General features: G+C 31.2%; 5 protein-coding genes across 5 annotated transcripts; 2 read left to right on the top strand and 3 right to left on the bottom strand.

Annotated features, from left to right (window-relative positions):
- The first annotated feature begins 1,040 nt into the window (after positions 1-1,040).
- Positions 1,041-2,744, top strand: LOC107496304 (protein MAINTENANCE OF MERISTEMS-like). Its single transcript, XM_016117533.3, has one exon. The coding sequence runs from the start codon at positions 1,041-1,043 to the stop codon at positions 2,610-2,612; it is 1,572 nt and encodes a 523-aa protein (XP_015973019.3). The 3' UTR covers positions 2,613-2,744.
- A 767-nt stretch (positions 2,745-3,511) lies between these two features.
- Positions 3,512-8,778, bottom strand: LOC107496365 (imidazole glycerol phosphate synthase hisHF, chloroplastic). The gene is made up of 19 exons (XM_016117604.3): positions 8,499-8,778; positions 8,317-8,399; positions 8,110-8,204; positions 7,579-7,682; positions 7,212-7,381; positions 6,954-7,068; positions 6,649-6,704; positions 6,509-6,547; positions 6,322-6,420; positions 5,850-5,912; positions 5,708-5,770; positions 5,520-5,602; positions 5,303-5,411; positions 5,139-5,192; positions 4,850-4,937; positions 4,673-4,710; positions 4,349-4,437; positions 3,916-4,099; positions 3,512-3,775 (listed from the first exon to the last, which is right to left on the bottom strand). The coding sequence occupies exons 1-19, from the start codon at positions 8,686-8,688 to the stop codon at positions 3,716-3,718; spliced, it is 1,782 nt and encodes a 593-aa protein (XP_015973090.1). The 5' UTR covers positions 8,689-8,778; the 3' UTR covers positions 3,512-3,715.
- A 1,136-nt stretch (positions 8,779-9,914) lies between these two features.
- Positions 9,915-11,442, top strand: LOC107496322 (uncharacterized). Its single transcript, XM_016117551.3, has 2 exons — positions 9,915-10,247; positions 11,161-11,442. Exons 1-2 carry the CDS (start codon positions 9,962-9,964, stop codon positions 11,262-11,264), a joined length of 390 nt encoding a protein of 129 aa, XP_015973037.1. The 5' UTR covers positions 9,915-9,961; the 3' UTR covers positions 11,265-11,442.
- Positions 11,443-12,051: 609 nt separating this feature from the next.
- LOC107496324 (protein STIG1) lies at positions 12,052-12,815 on the bottom strand. The gene has a single exon (XM_016117552.3). The coding sequence runs from the start codon at positions 12,801-12,803 to the stop codon at positions 12,177-12,179; it is 627 nt and encodes a 208-aa protein (XP_015973038.3). The 5' UTR covers positions 12,804-12,815; the 3' UTR covers positions 12,052-12,176.
- Positions 12,816-15,394: 2,579 nt separating this feature from the next.
- Positions 15,395-18,600, bottom strand: LOC107496337 (GDP-L-galactose phosphorylase 1). Its single transcript, XM_016117567.3, has 7 exons — positions 17,858-18,600; positions 17,490-17,608; positions 17,257-17,316; positions 16,861-17,103; positions 16,572-16,757; positions 16,199-16,447; positions 15,395-16,108 (listed from the first exon to the last, which is right to left on the bottom strand). The coding sequence occupies exons 1-7, from the start codon at positions 17,976-17,978 to the stop codon at positions 15,770-15,772; spliced, it is 1,317 nt and encodes a 438-aa protein (XP_015973053.1). The 5' UTR covers positions 17,979-18,600; the 3' UTR covers positions 15,395-15,769.
- Between the last annotated feature and the right edge of the window lie 3,204 nt (positions 18,601-21,804).

Genomic DNA, 21,804 nt, shown 5'->3' with positions numbered 1-21,804 from the left:
TCCTTGGCATGAAAGCAATATGAGCATCCTTATTACCTATTAAAACTTTATATTCTATTCTAATACATGATTTGGTTTGATACCCTAGTTACAAGAATCAATGAAATTTTAATGTATTAATTAGTATATTAAATTTAATCGTTATATATTTAAAAAAAAATAGTTACAAAAAATAATTTTTTTTCTCGATCTGTTTATTATATAAAAATTATCAAAAACTTGTGCTTACTAGTCACTAGAAAGTAGAAACACTACAGAGTTGTCTTTGGCCAAATCTTAGTTGATTAGTATTTATGAGGATGTTTAGGAAGGCGTTTAAATAAAATATTATGATTTTTAAATATGATCTTAATAATCATCCTAACTTATAAAAAATGTTTTATGAATATCAGAAACCAATTGCCAAATTAGTTAATTTATTTTGTGTATATTTATAAATTATATATTATTTTACACATCTTTTTAACAAAGTAAGCAACTACTGAAACAATTAAAATTTTTACAACACAATAAAACTATTCATAGCAGAAAAATGAAATATTTTTATAATATAATCAAAATTTGTATCAATTTTTATATATACAAAAGTATTCAATGTTATATTTTTTTATCTTTCATTCCAATTTTAATTATAAATATAATTCTAGTTCAATTATATTAGTTTTAAAATTTAATTACAAGTATGAATTAAATATGATTATATTATTTTTAAAATTTTGAAGTTTGGCTATAAATTGATATTTGTTCTCTATTCAACAAACTTTCTCTTTTTATAAACAAGGTTAAAAAAAAGAAATTACGTTTAATTATTCTTAATATTTTAAGTATTAAAAATAAAAAATTGATATTTGTAATGTATTAAATTATTAATCCGAAAGATTATCGAAGACGCCATGCCGCCATAACCCCTTTTCTTTTTGAAAAATCCCTCCTTTTTTGGACTCAATAACTTCTTCGATACACCATTCATCATTTTCTGAGCTATTTTGCTTGATCATTGGGTTCCTTCTCTTTTTTCATCTCACAAAGGGAAAACCAAAATGGTAATAGAAGATTCCAAAAGATTCTGCTTATTCGAGTCTCTGAATACAACAATGGTTGATGAAGGTGGAAACAACACTGTAAGAGTGGCCAATTTCCTCAAGCCATGTGCAAAGAACACCGGCGAAGCCACAAGATTCCCAACGGTTTCTGTGCCGCTGCGTAACGGAGAAGAGGTGCATCCAGCTGTTCAGTTCAAAGGGTGGAAAAATCCTCAGAGGAAATGGAACGATTGGATTGAAATTATGGCGGGAAAATATGGATTCATGTGGAACCAAACAGGTATATGCGATGCTATTTTGAGTTCTATGTATAAGATTCAATGTAATCAAAGTTTGATTCTTGGAATTGTTGAGTATTGGTGTATAGAGACAAATACTTTTGTTTTTCCATGGGGTGAAGCCACAATCACCCTTGAAGATGTCATGGTTCTTGGTGGATTTTCGGTCCTTGGCGAGCCGGTGAATCTTCCTCTCACCGGCGATTTGGTTGCGATGGAAGCCGAGATGTTACGGCTTTTGAGGGAAATGGATGGTGGAAAATCAAGGAGAGACCAAAGGACATGGATGAAGTTTTTTATGGAGGATGGACAAAGTCATGATCTTGAGCATGTAGGTTTTCTCTCCCTGTGGTTGTCAAGATTCGTGTTTCCCTCGCTTCCCTACGAGGTAATTGCGACGCGTGTCTTTCCAATTGCGATTCGCCTGGCTCGAGGGACAAAATTGGCTCTGGCTCCTGCTGTTCTAGCTGGTATCTATGAGAGTTTGAGGTTGCTTAAGCAACAAGTAACCTCTTCTTTGGGTGAATCCGTGAAGGCTCTAGGCCTATTCCAACTTGTGCAGCTATGGGCTAATGAAAGGTTTTCGATTTTCGGATCAAATTGTCCCATAGAACTAAAGCCAGGGGAGCCTAGAGCTGCAAGGTGGCATGGAGTGATATCGAATGCTAATGGCTGCCCAATTTCGTCAGCTTTGAAATTTGCAAGGAGTTTCCAATGGCGTCCTTATGCTGCTGATTTGAAAAATTGGTGTTTTGTGTCCCCTTACAAGGACAATGAGCAATTTGTTCATGTTGCTTCAAACTCGAACGACGAGTTAAAGTCCTTTGGGCAGTGTTTGTTTGCAAATGAGCTTGTTGGTTTGGGAGGTTGCATTGAGAAGTATATGCCGTACCGGGTTGCAATGCAATTCGGCTTCGATCAACATCTTCCTGGAGATTTTGCTGTTATGATTTCAAATTGCAGGGAAAATTTTATGTTTTATGTTCCTTCAAGAGCTTACAAGCCTTGTGTGTCATTGGAGTACCTCAACTGGTGGCGAGCATCAAAGGTGAATCAAGAGAAAAAAGAGGGTGAGATCAATGGAATGAGGTTGAACTTCAAGGATGATGAACCTTCTCAGATTGATCGTATAAAAAATGTGGTTGGAGATTTTGCAGGATTGCTTAGTGATGAAAAAGGGAGAGTAAAACTTGCTAAAGGAACTTTATGCAACCCTTTGGATGTTGAAGCCTATGCATGCAGTATTGTAGGCACTTTGTCTCACCCTATTGATGTTGATAAGTACATGTAGGAGTTCTCTTTTTGTTCTTTTTGTTCTTTTTGTGGGTACTATTTAATGAAGGACTAGTGACAGGCTTGGAAATTGGGTTAAGACTTTTCACTCTTGTATATTCCCAGAATCCCAATCAAGTTTTAATTAGAAATTGGAGGCTTATCTAGATTCGAGAGTAAATATTCTAAAACTTATTGGTATGTTTATGGATTCAGTTGTTACAATTATATTGCTATTTTATCATTTAAAATGCTCTTTGGTAATATTGGTTTGTGAGTTAAACCAAGGTAGCATCATTTTGTTATAAACCCCACTTATGTACTAGTTATACTATATTTTGTGGCTTAGATGTGTTTCACAGATTGAATTAAGTTCATATTTACACATGCATAACTTAAATCTTTGAGATAAGCATATGGGAGGATCAACCAGGTAGCATCCATTACCAACCCTATGTGCCGAGCAGACGGTGCCAATCCCAAGAGGAGGGGAGGACAGGTATGCGACGAGCATCTTTCTGAGCAACTGAATTATCTGAGGGACAGACGGAGAACTAAGACCACATCTCAGTCACATGCACTGCAGCACATGCGCATGGGCCAATTGTTATGTGATTAACAATTGATCTTCACTTCAAATAACAATTTGTAAAAATGAACTCTACATTGTTTGTGTGGTTTGATATGTGCATTCTATTTTAACTTTAACTGGGTTGTTTTCCTATCGATAAGAATTTATATTCAAAACAAACCAATTCATTAAGTGGAGTTAACTCTTGAATGTTAATGAACCAAATTATCATTTATAGGATATGGTATTATTGCTGGACATGAAACTCAGGTAGTGGCTTTGCATATTTGGGAGTATAGCTACTACAAGTAAACATCATACATCATAACATGCAAGAGAGAAATGTCACAAATCCTTATTAATAATAGGCAAAAGGTAGGTCCAAGAGATAGAAGAGAAGATGGTAAAAATTCCTTAATCTAAGTCACCATGAAAAGAAAAAAGTATGGTAAATTTTACAAAAGTCTATAAGATTTCTGAGAGATGCAAAGATTAGAACAAATTTCTTAGTACAAACTACATCTCAAAAATGTGTGCCTGTAAAAACAAGATCAGATTCGGACTTCTATACCTTCCTTCAACAAATGCTCTTTTACAGTTTGAATAGGCACCTGTAATTAAATGGCAAATAAACTAGGATCAAATTCTATGACTGAATAAACATGCTTGACTAAACATTCAGTCATTGTTGTTTGAAATTATGAATGGCCATAAATGTTCATGAAGCGCGTATAAACAAGGGAATCTGTACCTCCTTTCTGTGAAAAATGCCGGCAGCAAGCGCAGCAGAAGCATTTGTTTTCGCGAACACCTCAGAGAAGTGCTCAGCGGCACCGGCACCACTACTTGCGATCACCGGGATACTTACAGCATCTGAGATCAACTTAACTAAATCTATATCAAATCCTTTTCCTTGACCTGAAACATTTACAGAAGAGAAGAGTACATTAGAAGACAGGAAGCAGAATTTGTGTATAACTAGGCTTAAAATATATCATCAAATTATCCCAAAAGCTAATAACTTTGGGGAAAAATGAAGAACTGAAGAAGGCAAAGAAGAAAAAGTAAACTAAAGTCATTGTTTTTAAAATTGAATAAAACAAACCAAATAGGTTATACTTCTCAACTTCCATTTATCGAAAAAGTGGGAAAATAAAGAAAAACCAAATCAAAGAAAAAATAAGTTGAGTAGTATTTCTCCAGCACCAAGTTCTTCAACTGCTTTCGCTAACTCATAAGCACCTATCGGCCGGCCTTCTCGCCCTCCATTTACCTTTGCACAAACAAAAGTAACTATTAAGAACGAGGAGGACAATGGTACCTTGGGATGAAAAGATCAAATGATTTCATCAACATTCTTTCCCTTTAATGATGTTTCAAGATCTCTATAAATTACAATCTCATGACAAGATGGCTAGTTTACTCAACAAGTTTAGTAATTCAAAGCGAAGATCATTTATTGAGAAAAAAAAAAAACCGGAAATATTAAATGAGATAACAAGGCTTACTGTACACTGATACCAGGCATATTCCTCTCCATTTGGACCTAAAATCAACATAAAAAGGGATTCAAACACATAATATCTATTCACTATAAGATGGATGTTTCTGAGATTATGGATGTATATAGAAGATCAGAGATATACATCACAAAATAGAAAATACGAGGGAAAAAGAATGTTTACCTCGATTTGACACCCTTATAGTCTTGAACTGAACATCTGTGGGATTCTTTACATACACCCTACGAGGATCGATACTAACCACCACTGCCTGCACAGTGAAAATTGACCATTACATTATACACAATTATCTCCATACGTGCATCATACTCACTCACGGAGGAATATCACTTTGGCAAAAGGTTCTTAATCTATCATACCTACAGTAAAGAGAAGAACTTGTTATCTTACGAGGATGAGATCAAGAGAGAATGTAAGACATGCATATATCAACTACCAGATGTTGACTTACCTGATTTCCGTAAACTCTGGAAATCTGCTCTAAGCTGGTCTTTCCAGTTTTCACCTAAAAGACCACAAACACCATATAAGAGGTCAACGCAAACTATCAATGTCTGTGTGCGCGTGTGTGTAAGCACATATTATTAGAAAAAATTAATGGGTTGAATTCCATACTCCAGTTCTCAGATATTCTTCTGCAGCATAAACTGCATCACTTCCAATGGATATCTTATCAGCTCCGGACCTAAAATATTCTGAGGCAACTTCCAAACTAGTGTAGTGCCTAAGAGAACAATTATTAGGATGAAAATCTTAATTGATAATCAAATCAAAAGGAAATATATAGCTTGAAACTCGAAAGTATAAACACCATATTGACTACTAAACATACCTGCCATTTGCATCTGTAAAATCTCTAATCCCACCCCCAACTGTCAAGGGTACAAAAACATTTTCTGATGTGTATTTCAATACCTATGAAGCATGGCAAGCATGAAAATACATTGTGGATGTTGGATAAACTACAATTTGAAACAAACTCATTGAAAATTTTCAATTTTTTTTTTGCGCTTCACAAACCTGCAACATTGGCAAGTCGCCAAGAGGGAAGTCACGAAAACCAGTAATATTTAGGAAGCTAACCTGCAATTAAAGGGTGAGGTTCAATTAGAAACAAAATTCTTCATAATAGGTGTATTGAATGGAAAGGTAAAAGGCATACCTCATCAGCACCATCTAAATAGTACTGGCTAGCAAGCTCAACTGGTTTTCCAAGATTCCTCACCTAATATTACAAAGATCATTGTTAGGTAATGAAAATAATCTTATTCCCGAATGAGAAGAAAATCCAGATGCTGACTGCAGAAAATTTAAGAGCACTTGAATTGATTTTGTAGAAGATGCTCCTATCTTTTTTGTTTAGAATGACGCACAAGTTATGCTCCTATCTTGAATATAGATATACCAAGACAAGAAACAGATATACAACTATGCAAGAGGTTTGACTTCAAGACTATACTCATAAGCAATTCAATGAAAGGCCAACGATTAGCCGTGTCTTTGCGTCAGGACAATAAAAAGATTATTTGAATAATTGATTGAAGTTTATAACTGGTTTTCTTTTTTAATGAATTATATAGAAACAATGTCATGAGTTAAAACAATTATTAGAAAATGTATATTATCTAGCATACCTCCTTCTCATTTGTGTTTTCTCTTACATCATACTGGTCTCCTTTGGTTACAACAAGGTCTCCCTTATCATTTGCCCTCACATCGAGACAAGCAATCACCTTAACAAGGCAATGATTTGTTAGCAAACCAAAATAACAAATGACACCCAAGCAAAAACATACTTGAAAAGAAGTTTCATGAAATTACCCTTTGTGCAAGTTTTGAGGCTTTCCCTTCACCAGGCTTCTGACTTCAAATGAATATTATAAATGATTAGCTTACCATAGGTCACAATAACAGTATTAACAGATACAAAAAATGAGTATCAAGAGTTGTATGAAGGCCACCTTTGTCATTTGCGACTTTGGATACAAAAATCTCCTCAAAATAGAAAGACCAACATCTGAAAATTCATTTGAGGAATTAGTAGAAAATTAAGACAGCTCATGAAAAAATTTTAAAAACTTACCCATAAATTTTAAAAACAATACTCTTCTAGTTCCAACAAAAGATTGCTAGCAACACACACACACACCCCACACACATGACTACTCTATTTTCCCCGAAAGAATATTAATGCATATAGTATACTAAAAACTTCACAAAGAGCAGCTGAAAACTAGAAGATCAGAAAATGGTAGATAAAACTTACCTCCACTCTTTTCTGGATGGAATTGAACTGCATGCACATTTCCTCGTCTAATAGATGCTATAAATGTATCACCATAGTTGCAGGTGGAGGAGACCCATTCTTTGTTGTTATCAGACTGAAACAGAATAAGATAACCGTGTTTACTTAAAACACTCACAAATCTTCTTTTTGTTCCTTTACTTTTCTTTCTTTTTCCCCCACCAATAAGTAACAGTCGAAAATCATGAAATGGAGATTGTAAAGGAAAGCATAACATACAGGCATGGCACGGTAGGAGTGCACAAAATATACATGACGTTTTCCAACATCATCCAAAATTCCCGAGTCCTTTGTAATGTGTAAAGCATTCCAGCCAATATGCGGGACTCTAAAACCATTTGATGAATCAAATCGCCCAACAGTTCCAGGGATCAGGCCAAGACCCTTTACTGAGTCACACGTAGAGTTGTCAATTCCCTATTTCACTAAGATTATTGAAAATAAAGGCAAATTGCCTTTTGCAGTATCCAGAAAGCTAGCTTTCTGTGTAATATCTATTAACATTGCCTCCCATAATTCTCTCCTTTTATGATCAGACCACATTAAAATTAAAAACAAAAAATCAGCTGAGAGATTTATAGCTGACCTGGTCCATTCTCCTCACTGGATTCGAAAAGTAGTTGAAGTCCAAGACAAATCCCTAAAAATGGGCGATCCTTTTCGATATATGCACACAATGCTTCAGCCATTCTGCAGAAACATGTTATCACTTGATGGTTGATACTAGAAAGAAAATTTGGAAATTTTGACCTAAATGGGAAGATAGACTTTAGGGTGCAAGCGCTAAAAATCTAAGCTAAAATTTCCAAATTCAGGAGTTTATGTATTTCCAACTTGTATACCCTCAAAATCTTTAACCTCATCCTCTTAGGAATTAGTACATCATTTCATCTGTAAACCCCACTACATAACTTCTTTTTGCATAGGCAGCTAGCTCATGGTGCTAATGTAGACAATCTTAATCCAACAAAAGACAATGAATAACCAAATTGTTACCACAGAATTCAACTACTTTAACTAGCAAACAATCAATCCAGCTACAACCATAGTAGTACCATACTACTTGAACAGACAAAATATAACAAAATTAAAATAAAAGGAACAGAGAAAACAATACCCTGTCTTGTTCAAGACATCCATGGCATTGCCGAATGCTCCAACACCAGGAAATATAAGCCGGCTAGCATTCAAAATGTCTTCTGGAGTTTGCACCTAACATTAACAACAACAAAAAGTTATCTTTTTTTTTTTTCCTCTTCAGATTCTAGAGTATAAATCTACCAAATGAAAGCAACCCCATTAAGAAATGGTATAAAAATTTTACATCTTTGATATCAAAACCAAGGTGCTTGATAGCATTCCTAACGCTTCGAACATTGCCAGCCCCATAATCAAGCAGAGTCACCACTGCACCACAGAACAAAAGTCAGAACGGTAATGATAATAAAAATTGAAAATTTTACATAAATCTCAAAAAGGGTATCCATGAAAAGAGAGAGAGCAGACCAGAATCACTGGTGGAAGAAGAAGAAGAAGCACGAACAGAGAAGCTTCTTGAGTAGCTGACATTGGTGGAACGTGAGGATTTTATGAATGAAGGATTTTTATGAAGAAAAAGGAACGAAGAAGAAGAATATGAAGGGAGAAAGACGGTGGGTCGCGAAGCAGAGTAGAAATGGAATGGCGGCGACTCCATTTCTGGGTGTTGGAGCTTGCTGACTCTGACGCACACACACTGTATCACTCTTTCTCTGTTCTTGCTCTGATTCTCTCTTACTCAAACCAAACGCCGTCGTTTTCTTTTGTAAGCCTATGGATCTGCTGTTCAACTTTTACAAAAAATAAATTTACAAAACACACTAAAAAAAGATATTTTTACAATTAATAATATTCAAACAAACTATATATATATAAAAACAAAAAGAGAGTGGCATAATTGATAATATCTTTTTTGTGAAATTTAAAAATTTTTCTTTTATTTTATTTATTTATTTTTATGTTTTTTATGATATCTTCTAGATCGACATATCAAAAACTAATCCAACTCAGATCTAAACTCTATTTAATGGTTTGCTACTCACCAATAGATTGCAAGATGCAAAAGATGAAATTAAAAAATAATAATATTTTATTAAAAATATCATTTTAGTAATTTTAGGCTCAAGCTCTATTTTCTCTACTTTTTTAAAATATTAATCTAAAATAATTTGTTTTTATTTTAATTGGCTAGAATTTATATAAACATAAAAAATAATTAATTACATTTACTTTTAATAAGTTTCAAAAATATTTAATTACTTTTCAAGTATGCTCATAAAATCTATTAAGTACTCAAGTTTATTGTGTTATCTAATAATAATAATAATAATGAGTGATAGGTTGAAGAATATGTTGGAAAGGAATACAATAGATTAATCAAAACAATAAATTAACTATTATATTTTGAAAAGTGTTAGGAGGTCAATAAATTTATAACTTGTAGTTATTAATTAGCTATCATTAGTATTTTTAATAATATAAAATTACATCTAATAGTATAAAATTATTTAATTTTTTTTTTTTACTGGTTAAGTGCTCGCTAAATTTTAATAAAACTCTTTGCTTCATAGACTTTCTCTTATATTTTTATACTCTCTGCTTAATTGAAAGCCAACATGCAAAGTTATCAAACACCATTGTCCTTGGATAATCAAGGTAACTAGGTAAGGTAATAAAAAAGAAAAGAAAACCAATCTTGAGGGTCATATTCAATTTTATTCTCATCAAGCTTGTTACCATTGATTCCTCATATTCAAAGCTATTCTCATGGAAGAAATAAAGCACAGTATAATTCTTTGCTTAACCTCTTAAGTCTCCAAAATCATCCATCATATAAAAAACTAAGTACAAAAGAAAAGAAGGGTAAAATAAGAAGCATTTTCATTTCATAGAATCAACACTAACATATCCAACCAAGTTCCTAAGCAAAGATGATTCATCTTTTGTTTGCACTTGTGATGATTGAAATGGCATTCATATTGATTCTATCTTTTGCAAATCCAATAAGAAAATTAGTGATCAAAGGGCTTGATCTCTTGAAACAAGGAAGAGGTCCATTGGTCACAAAAACAGTGGCAACAACAATGTTTGTTGTTTTTGGATCCACCATTTATACCATAACCAAAATCCAAAAGCGTTCAAGTGAGAGTGGTGGATTAATTAATCCAACTGATGAAGTTCTAATGGCACATAGACTCCTTGAAGCATCTCTCATGGGTAAATTAATTTTCTTGAAAAATATTATTTCTTTAATCTAATTTTTTGCCTTCTAATAATGTTTGTATATGTGTATTGATATCTGCTTAATTAGTTTCTTAAAGGTACACTTGGGAGGTTTAAATCAAATCTCATAAATTTCTCTCATTTTTTTTAAAAAGAAAATACTATGGTTAAATAGCTTTTTAGACCTTTAAAATTAATAATTTAATGATTTCTGTCCTTATAAAAAAGAAAATATTGGTCATGGATCAAAATGTTTCAAAAGTAGGTAAAAGTTTTATTAGAGATAGGTACTCATATTTTAAACCGTAAATGTAAGTTATTTAATGGATTAAGTACGATTTTGGTTCTTAAGTAGGGGTTAAAAAAATTTTTTGTCCTTAACTTTTTTTGTTTATAAAATCGTCCCTAAAGTTTAATTTAATTTTTGGTAAAAAAAAAAGACGATTTTAAAATTAAGTTAAATTTAGGGATGATTTTGTAAGCAAAAAAATGTTAAAAACGAAAAAAATTTTCAATCCCTACCTTATGAACCAAAATCGTACTTAATCCTTATTTAATCTATACACATAATAATGAGATAAGTAGAGATTTAATTTGTTTCACTTAATTGTGGAATTTTTTTTCCCTTTTTACCAAAACAGTAAAAAAATACAGGGATCACAACCATAAATCAATGATTTTATATGTATTAAAAAATTTGTTTAACCTAAATTATGCCATAGACATGGTTCTTGGCATGAAAAAGAATTTTGATATGCCACCAAAAGAATAACATTGGGTTGTTTGAAGAGGCTTCATATATATGTTATTAAACTTCTCCTTGGTATATTATTATTACATGATAACATAATACCATTGTCAATATATCATGAAATCATATGTTAAAATGAGGATTATTTTTTGGCAGGATTCTCTCTATTCCTTGGATTGGTGATAGATAGGCAACACTACTATACAAGAGAGATTTTTTCACTAAGGAAGAATTTGGAAACAGCAAAGAAGCTTAAATAATTATGAGAAGGGAGAGAAGGCCATAAATTATATTAAAGTTTATTTGAAGATGTATATCATGTGTCCTTGAATGAATGTTCAAAAATTTCATAATTGAATTTCAGTTTGATAAGTGTATATAACTATGTCCCATTGGTGTTTGTAGTTAATAATAATTTGATTTATTTTACTTTTAGAATCTAGTGTATATGAATAAGTTTCAAGTTAGAAGATTTAGTTTAGTAATGTATGCGTTCCCATATTCATATTTCTTACTACTTTGAAGAGTCTCAATCTTAAGACACCATTAATAATTATATATTAATTATTAAAGGAGTCACTCAGATAAAGATGTTGAAAACGTCTTTTTCTAAAAATGTTTTTTAATAATTAAAATTTAACACATATAATCGATTAAATTGTATTATTTTTATCAAAATTAGGTTAGACAAATTAATTTGACCGAAAAATGGTGAATTAAATCTTGAATTGATATAAATTAATATTATTTTTATAGAAAATAACTACAATATCCTATTATAAAAAATGACTAAAATACTTCTATTATATATATTAATTTTGAAAATTTTAAATTTTAGTCTTTTATTATGTTTTAGGCGTCTTTATCTGAGTGGCTCCAAATTATTAAACCACATTATAGGCACCAAGATCAAGCTCCTATACACTCAATAGTATAACAAATTCAATATTATTTTTCCACCAATATATATAAGCATACAATAGCCAATTAAAAACAATAATAATGCTTCATCATGATTCTTGAATCTTTACCAACACTAGTACAAGATTCATAGCACAACACTTCATCAAATCTAAAAACAATAATAGGGAAAATAATTATAGATACCACTCATAATATTATTGTAGGTGGCCAAATGAGAATTTTAGGTAGATTTAATTATTTTTTTTTTACTATGGAAAAAATATTGGTGGTTGTGATAGTGGTGAATTTTGCCCCGGAGGCAACACTGGCGGCGGCAATGGCAATGGCAATGGCGAAATTTGAGGCGGAGGAGGCGAAATTATTGGTGTCACCGGCGGCATCATTGGTGGAATACTTAGTGGCGGAGAAGGCAATATTGGTGTCACCGGTGCCGGCGGCAAAATAGGTGTGACAGGTGTCCCGGGGACCGGTTGTTGAATAGTTGTACACAAACCATTAATGCAAAAAGTTCCAAAAGGACATATGTTACCACATCGACCACAATTAAAAGGACTTATATTTGTGTTTAGACACAACCGGTTACAACATTGGTAGTTAAATCTACATCTTATGCCACATAAACCGCAGTTGTCTATGTCGGAACTCACGTCGACACAAGTATTTTGGCAACAAAGAAGTCTCGGAGGAAACTCACCGGCGCTACACACCCACGGCCGTTGTTGGCAGTTGGTGATGGGTGGCAATTGGTTTGGTGTTGATGACATTTTGGTAACTTGTTCATTGTTCACTTCTTTTGGTTTTGTGTTTGCCTCTATTTTGGTTAGTAATAGAAGCATCAATGTGAGAAGGGCTAAAGACTTTGATTTGGGATTCATGTTTAAGAATTTATTGATTGGCATGGAGGTTAGGATTTGGAAGGTGTATTTATAGGTTTATTTCAAAGGTGATGACAACTTAGTTGCTTGTCTAACAATGTGGGATCACATGTTTTTTCTTGCATGGAAGACCAGCATTGTCTCATGCATTGGGCGGTGGACGGTGTGTCTTGGAGTTACAATGTTGCATCAATTGACTAACAAACATGATTTCATCATCAATTCATGTTTGGATTATATTATTACATTTTGGAAAAAAAAAATAAATGTTTAATTACTCTGCCGGTCCCTATAATTTTATCGAATTTTCAATGAGGTCTTTATACTTTTTTTTCTTTTCAATTGAATCCTTATAGTATATTAAATTTTGTAATCAAGTTCCTACTGTGACAAAAACATTAAAATTAGGAGAATATTCCGTTAAACAAAACAAATATACCTAACACTCAACTGAATATTCTGTATAATTTAGTAGAATATTCCGTTAATTTCAACGTTTTTGTCACGACAGGGACTTAGTTATAAAATTTGATCGATATGATATAAGGACTCCATTGAAAAAATAAAAAAATATGAACTTAATTGAAATTCGATAAAATTATAAAGACCGGCAGAGTAATTAAATTTAAAATAAATTATAATTGTATTATTACATTTATTATAATATTCTGCCGTAATTTGATCTATATAACCGTTTTTATTGATCTTACATATTGACATAAAATTTTGTTGTCGAAAAAAATATATAGAACTAACTTTTAAGTAAACAATATTAGCTAATTTTTTTTATTTATTGTAACATTATTTTCTTAACCCTCAGTTTTTAGAAAATTTAAGATTTAAAAATTAAAATTTAAGGTTTATAATTTAAAATTTAAAAAAGTTAGTTGATGTTGATTGAAAAATTGATTCATTAATTGAACTATGTTGATAAATAGCTGTTTGACAAAAATATAATACGTACACAAAAAATTAACTAATATATATTTATACATAAATATGTGTTATTTAACTCATTTTTAATAGTATTTTATATTTCAATATATATTTCATATCGGCACAGTTGATTTTTTTTGTATATTTAGAGTATTTACCTCAAATAACACACAAAGGTGTAGAAAGAATGGGTGAAAGAATGAAAATCATGGAGAGGTTAGCTTTATGCTATTCATAACACATTAAGAAAATCGTTGTCCTAACACATCATTTTCATTCTTGTCATATTATTGTTGTATGCTTGGATTGCATTAATTAAAAGCGTGTATAGCAGCTTTAAGACTACTTTTGTGTTGATGGATCCTCAAAATAAGGCATCTTACAAGGGTAGTTAAGGCTTTTTACATTGGCATGATGCTAAAGCTGTGTCATGAATGTCAATGCATGAACTATAAGCATGGGATGGTTATAGTAACAGTAACACACATGAAATGGCAATGCATGCCTTAAGATAATGATCTCTTCTAGAACATTCATTATAGTTAGTACCCTGTTTGGCATTTGCACAACTATGTTGTCTCATGTGATATTGACTCTATATTTTTGTCCTATCTTAAAGAAAGCAAAAGTATGGTTAATCTTTATTTGATTTTAGTGAATATTTTAGAATGAGACCTAAAAAGCTTGTACAAAATTTTTTTGTGCAAATCATCTAGAAGTTCTCTTTTTATGTGTAATAGCCAATGAGATTGTGTAGTTGGAAAAAAGGAAAGGCGCTAGTAAATTAGCATTATAGAACTGGTGGATATAGAGCTGAATGACCATAAATTTACGTGGTTCAGTGTAGTCGGATTGATAGAATGTTGGTGAGGTTGGTTTTGTTGGTATCATTTGGAGCACTTAGTTGAAAAAGAATGACAGAATCTTCAAGAATAAAAAATAGGTATTGCAGAGTCGATTTAGAATTACAAAAAGTAGAGTGATATTTGATCTTTTAGATGTTGATGACTTTTGCCAAAGATGATTAGAAATTAGTTTATTTTATCTGTTCATTATTTTTTCATTGATGCTCCACTTTGTTGTGCTGAGCTTTTTGTTTAAAAAACAAAAAAGTCTTGCATATTTTAGGTGTAATAAAACGTTTTATACAGTCGTATAATCACATCTGTTAATTGAATGTATGTGTAAAACTACTTTACACTGATAGTGTATCAAAATTAAATTCTATTTTATAAATTAAATTCTATTTTATAAAGATGCAAATTTGATTGTAAACCCTAAACTTGAATAATATCAGTGCTTGAGAATCCATGGTTGAAGCATTTTTGTGGATGGACTTCAAAGGATCAGAACTTAATTTAGAGAGAGATCAAAAAGGGAAAAAATCATAATAAATTAATAATATGGATAATTCTCAAAATTTGATCAAATTGATAACTTGATGATAGCACATAAACGTGTTAGAAGGATCATAACTTGATGTTAGAACTTAATAGCAATATCAAATGACAATAATAGATCAAGAAAAATGAAAAACTGGCATCACCTCAAACCAGATTCTAAAGAAGAACAATCATTAATATGGTCCTAAAAATACAGCACACACAATATATACAAGCTTTATAACTTAATGTGGCAGGTTTCTGGCAAAGAAATGAAGAATTAGGTATATTCATACATCATGTCAAGCAATTTCATTACACGACAAGCACTTACAAGTCAACATTCAGCTCATGAGAGCAGTTATTATAGAAACAACATCGCCTTATCCCACTAGGTAGACAGGGTCGACTACATGGATCAAACAGCTACATGAGAGTAGCTATTACATATTACGAAGTCAAAAGACGGCGCAAAGCATAACAAAGCAACACAAAGCCACACAAAAGCAAGAACATGCATACATAGCATACTTGCTTATTTGGTTCATTAAGGCACAACATAATGAAACTTGAAAAGTAGCTTCTACCTAGAAGGTAGAAGAATAATTGTAGTAATGTTTGTTGTTGACATGAATAATGAAAACCTTGTTACTGAAGAACAAGGCATTCTTGTGTACCAGCCACCATGGCCTTGGCAGGACGAGCCTTTGATTTCGCTGCATTGACTTCCTCCTCGGAGGTTTCAGCCTTGACTTCCAACTCAAAAGAGGCAATGGCTTCAAAGATAAGAGCATTGACCTCTTCAAACCTCGCCTCAGAAAGCGAGACCTCTGCGAGAAGCCTCCAAGCATTGGCTTCGGATGCCTCTTCGTAATCCTTCTTCCTCTTCAGAACCATGTGGCCGCTAATCTCCCACACGGCAGGGTTCACTTGGGTGTCAAGAAGCTCAGCATCCACTTCTCCAAGAGCTTGTTTCTCTGCATAACACTGTTCGCCTAATCGCATCAATAATCTGAAAATTTTGGATCGGAAAAAAAGTATTTCGAAAGATGAGTGATTATCGAGAAAGATTTGTACCTGTGGCAACAGAAAGACTTGTTTTCCACAATCAGCAATAAGAACATTGTAAGGTATGTTGTTGTTCTGAAGGCAAATGCAAGCATCCGAAACAATGTTCGCCAAATCTTCCAGTGTATCACCACCCTCAAAGACGAGACCTCTAACAGGATACTTCAGGAGTTCAGAGATCTTCACGCCGGCGTTCGATTTGGCAATTTTCTTAGTTGGAGCCTTCTCAATTGGAAAGGGTGCAGCCAAGTAATAAGCCTGCACAATTCAAAATCAAAACCAAATTGCAATTCAATACTGACAGAATATGTAATCTCCAGTAAACAAATCTACATAACTACTAAGGTGTCATGCTAATCTTATGACGATAAGTAACCGTTACCTGGAAATGAAGATGGTTAATAGTGGCGAAAGCGCCCAAGCTGTTGTAACCCAGACGGAAATATGGATTTCCAGCTTCTGCTGCCATGTGAAGTGCAAGCAAGAAGCTCTCATGATCAATCCTTTGGGGCAAGCACTCGAAAATCCGGGGAATCAGTAGCACATGCCCATACTCAATAGGACTCACCTGTTAAGAAAGACCATCATCACATATATAAAGTGTCTATCATAAATATATAGTTTAATTAACCATCAAAGACACAAATTGAGCACAAGTTAAGAAAACATACATTGATAGCAACAAGGCTAGGAGAATTGTCAACATCAATTGGAGCATTTGGAAAGAACTGGACTTCCCCATCGTCGCTGGACTCGAATTGGAAGAGGAGCTCTTCTTGGCCAACTTTAGTGAAGTTGAACTTGTTCTGATCAAAAGGCTGCAGGACCTTGTCGACACGGAACTCAGTCGGCCTCTTCTTGAGGTGGCGTCCCTCGTTCAGCTGTGCAATGAAGCCGTACTCGCCCGGAATCACCTATACAGAAAAATCACAGAACACATGAAAACCAATCTCATATACATATCTATGCATCTAAATTTCTAAATTCTCAAAGCTCAAAAAGACTAACAGGTAACATCAGATCCCAAAATAAGAGATAAATTAAGAGAAGGAAGAAACAATCTGGACCTTGGTTTCGCAGGCAGTAACATCATACCGGAAAAGCCCTCTCTGCATACGTTCTTCCCACTGCCATCAAATGACTTCCAAATTTCAATGAACAAAAACAAGCTGCTAAATGCTAAGACTTTAAAAATAGGAAAAAATCTTAACAAAACAAACCTTGAAGAACTAAATTACATAAAAAGACTTGTAATTGTAAATAGTTTTTCGTGATCTGAAATTCAGAGTTCCACCATTACCTCCCCAAGAATAAGTGAATCCAAGAAGGCCACAGGTGGCTCCCCACATTCTTGGAGTGCCAAGTCCTTCCCTTTAGCTTTCTGAAGCCTTTTGAAGGCATACAAAGGAAGCTTTGCCTCTGCTCAAAACCAGAAAACACAAATCAATCACAAACACAAACATACCCCATAGAAAATTATAAGTTACTTTAAATAAATCACAAGCACTTTTTTTTTTCAAAATTATAAGTTTCTTCAAATACTATTAAGCTGATCCAAACACACAACATAAGTTATGTACTCTAACCAAGTAACCAGTAAATAATATATCATATATTTATGTACCACAAAAAAAAAGGGCACGATAGAAGATTCCAAGTTCCAAGTACCTTGAATGCAGCAGCTTTTGAGGCAGTTACGACCGCATCCTCCAACAGGGCGAGTAGCCTCTCCACCCTCCTCTTTTTGATAATTAGAAACAACAGTAGGAACCCTCTTAATTCTCAACATCTTCTCTTCTTTTTTTTTTCTTTTCTCTCACTCACAAAAAACACCCCAAACAAAGCAAACAAGAACAAGAAGAAGAAGAACACAAAGATCTCACTAAATTTGCAGCTGAAGTTAACTTAGCAGAGGCTTAAGAAAAGAAGAAAAAGTAGCAGAAAAAAAGAAGCAACTACTCTAAGCTACTAAACTAGAAGGAGGAAGAAGAAGAACCGCCGCCAGCGAGGAAGAGGAGGTCGGAGGGGCTACCACCTTCAGAAGGCAGAGCACCACGCCCACCGTGCGGCGAAGGGTTGGATGTAACAACTACGCAACCCTTGCGTCGTACAGTTCGGACATGAAAGAGAACCCGAGATGCTCCGTGAATAGCCGTGATGTCTGCAACTCTTCTACCACAGGGTTAACACCCTCTCCGAGAAATTGTTATGCGAATGAATGAAAGCTGAGAATTTGAGAGGTACCCAACATGCAGAGGGATGGAAAGTTTCGAGCTTTGGAGTTTGGTGGATGGAAAGTGTGGTGAGCGGAATGCGTCGTTATATAGAAGAGATAAGAAGGGGAAGGAAATTGTCCAGAATTTGGGGCTGTGAATCAATGAATCAATGGGTTTTGTTTTGTTTTGTCATGTTTTTGTGTTTGCAACCAACTTACTTAACGTGGTGGCTTCAGTACTTCTCAAGGGACAATTGGCAACAACTAGAAGCGGTGGACTTCACAAATTTGATATCCGATAGTTGTTAGATGATTTGACTGATTTGATTAAATTTTTATCTAATAATTTTTAAATATATTCACGTGAAGTCGACTTCACATGAGTTTTCACCTTGTTTTTAAATGTTTAGACTAAATTATTATCTAATATATTTACGAGTATTTATTGAATAATTATTGTGTTTCTGTTTTTTAAATTTTAAAATATCTTATCACACTAGTTTATTATTTTATATATTTTTAATATGTATTTTATACAAATAATTATTTTAATAGTTAATTTTAATATATACATAATATAATTAATATTTTTTTACTATCAAAATTGCAATTACTATATATTTAGTTTTTAAGTTGTAAATTTTATTTGGTAAAATTACTAATATAATGCCAGGTTGAAAGTAATTAATATCATTAACTAATTAAATATTTGTTCTTTTATATGTCTGTGTTTTTTATTTTAATTTGTGATTGATATAAGTTTTGTAACTTTCTTTTTATATATATTGGTAGCATAAAGAAATTTAAATTATTGTTAATTTAAAAAGTTTATATTGACTTTAGTTTACAATTATTGCTACTACTTCAACAATTATACGAATTAGACAATAATGTAAAAATTTTCAGATTTTAAATCTATCAAATTAAATCTTTAAAAATTTATAACTTAAAAATAGAAGAAAATAATTAAAAATGTGAATACAAAATCCCCACATTTATTATTCGTTATTGAAATTATTAACAATTTTGAACTACTATACAATAATATAATGAGTTGTAATTAACAATTATACTACATATATATAATCAAATATTAATAGTTGTCATCTATAGAAATATGTAGTTAATATTTTATAAAAATATTATATTGTTATAATTTTGTAAATAGATTTGATTTTTCTAATTATTACTTATTTAAAAATAATATATTTTTAGTATATATAAATTGTTTTTCTATAATTAAATAGAGTGTGAAATTTAATTGTGTGATATAATATTTTAGAAAAAATGGAGGAACTGGTCTGGTTCTATATGGGATGAACTTAGAATCATGGAATTGACTCGATCATCAAATTTTAGATTCTAAATTCATAACCCTAATCTATTTTTATTTTGATTCCAGTTAGTAAAATAAAAGGAGTCGGATCTTAAATTAAGAAATAGATTCTAAAAACTGAAAAAGGATATCCTGAACAATTTCAATAATTGAGTTTATTAATATTCTTGGTACTGTAGATGCCATCACACATACAATCATAAAATCATATATAAATTCTGTTTCATTCTTTATTAGTTAAAACTTAAAATTTAAAAATCATGCCCAAAAAATCAGATACTCAAATATATGCTAAAATACAAATTTAGTATTTTTTTTGTATATACATAATAATTTTTATTAATTATTAACTTTAATAAATAAATAATAAGGAAAGTGCGTGGGTTGTTTGGTTTGACCGTATCTATAGCAATTACTTCGGAAAACTACATTTTTTTTTCTTAACTCGTGGTTCACGTCTCTATCAATTCATGCTCTTTTTTTTTTTTAAGTTTAAGTTTAAATTTCATAACAGAAAGATTTTTTGTTTATAAAATTTAATAAAAAAGATAACAACATGAAATTTTTAAAGTACTAATTATTAAGTTGAATTATTCTTTCTCTCTTTTTCAATTTATTTATTTAAAAAGAGTTTTAATTAACATCGTGTCAAAAACTAGTTATTTTATACTCTTAGAAATTGGAAATAAATATTTAAAAAATAGCTAAAACTATAATTAAATGTCAAACTCATTAATTAGTCTCTTTATTTTTATTTAATAATAAGAGGTAATATATTCACACCATTTTATTTTTAGAAAATATCTTATAATTGAATATTCTAGAAGTTTATCGTGTTTATTACTTAATATAGAATTTTCTCTCCACCACCACTGATTAGAGTCTATTAAACGTATTGATCTTACCACCACTAATCTATTATATATTATTAAAATCGCGTGACATATTTTTTTATTTATTTTATTTGATTTATTTAAATACGTTATTTAATTAATAATTTATTTAATTTGGTAGAAATAACTATTAAATTATAATATTTTATTTGATTATATTAATTATAATTAATTAATTAGATTAATTTTTTAATTTAATTAGAATAAATAAATAAATTTTGTTTTATTTTGTATAAATTTTATTGTCTTATATATTTTGATTAATAATTTTTTAAAGAGTTATAACTAATTATTTATTTAAGTAAATAAAAATAAATATTAAATTATTTAATATTTTGTACGACTATACATTAACTATAACAAATTAATTATATTATTTATATATTTGATTTAACTATAATGAATGAATCGATTTGTTTTAATTTAGATTAATTTTTTCATCTTATATATTTTGATTAATAATTTTTAAAAATATTATAACTTTTATATGATATATATTTTTTATTTATTTAATTTATTTTATTGAGTCAAATAATTATAATTAATTATAATATCAATTATTTAATTTAATTAATTTAAATATATATTATTTGATTCATTTTATTATCATGTTAATGTTTAAGTTGTTATTTTACAAAATAATTTTTTTTGTAAAAAAAGTCTGTATTAATAATTATTATTTTACGTATGGCTAATTTAAAATTTTAGATACAAATCTTTTATATCATTTCACAAGAGTTAAGATAAAATATTATACATTTATTTTATTTTTAGCAATTTTGGTAGGTATTTTTATTAATAAAAAAGATATAAAATTATTTTTAGGTATAAAAACAACTACTTTAACTTAAAAATAGACCTAATATGTTAATAAATTTCAACAGGTAACAACGTTTATCATATTACTTTGATATAAGTAATGAATATGATATTAGAATATAAAATAATTTTATATAAATTTATTACAAAAATAATTCCTTATAATAGTATTTTTTTGCTATAATAATAAATAAAACAATTCGAAGATAAATTTGACCTCATGTTAGATTGTATTTTCTTAAATTAATGTTAACATAAAAGTAAGATGATTTAAAAATTTTATTCATAAATTATTAAAAAATATCAATAAATTCAATCGCTCATGTTATTTAAAGAAAAATCTTTGAAAAGA

Source organism: Arachis duranensis, chromosome 7 (assembly GCF_000817695.3).
Source record: "Arachis duranensis cultivar V14167 chromosome 7, aradu.V14167.gnm2.J7QH, whole genome shotgun sequence".
Lineage (NCBI taxonomy): Eukaryota > Viridiplantae > Streptophyta > Magnoliopsida > Fabales > Fabaceae > Arachis > Arachis duranensis.
The sequence above is the reverse complement of the archived record's forward strand: the minus strand, read 5'-3'. Positions and strand labels throughout refer to the sequence as shown.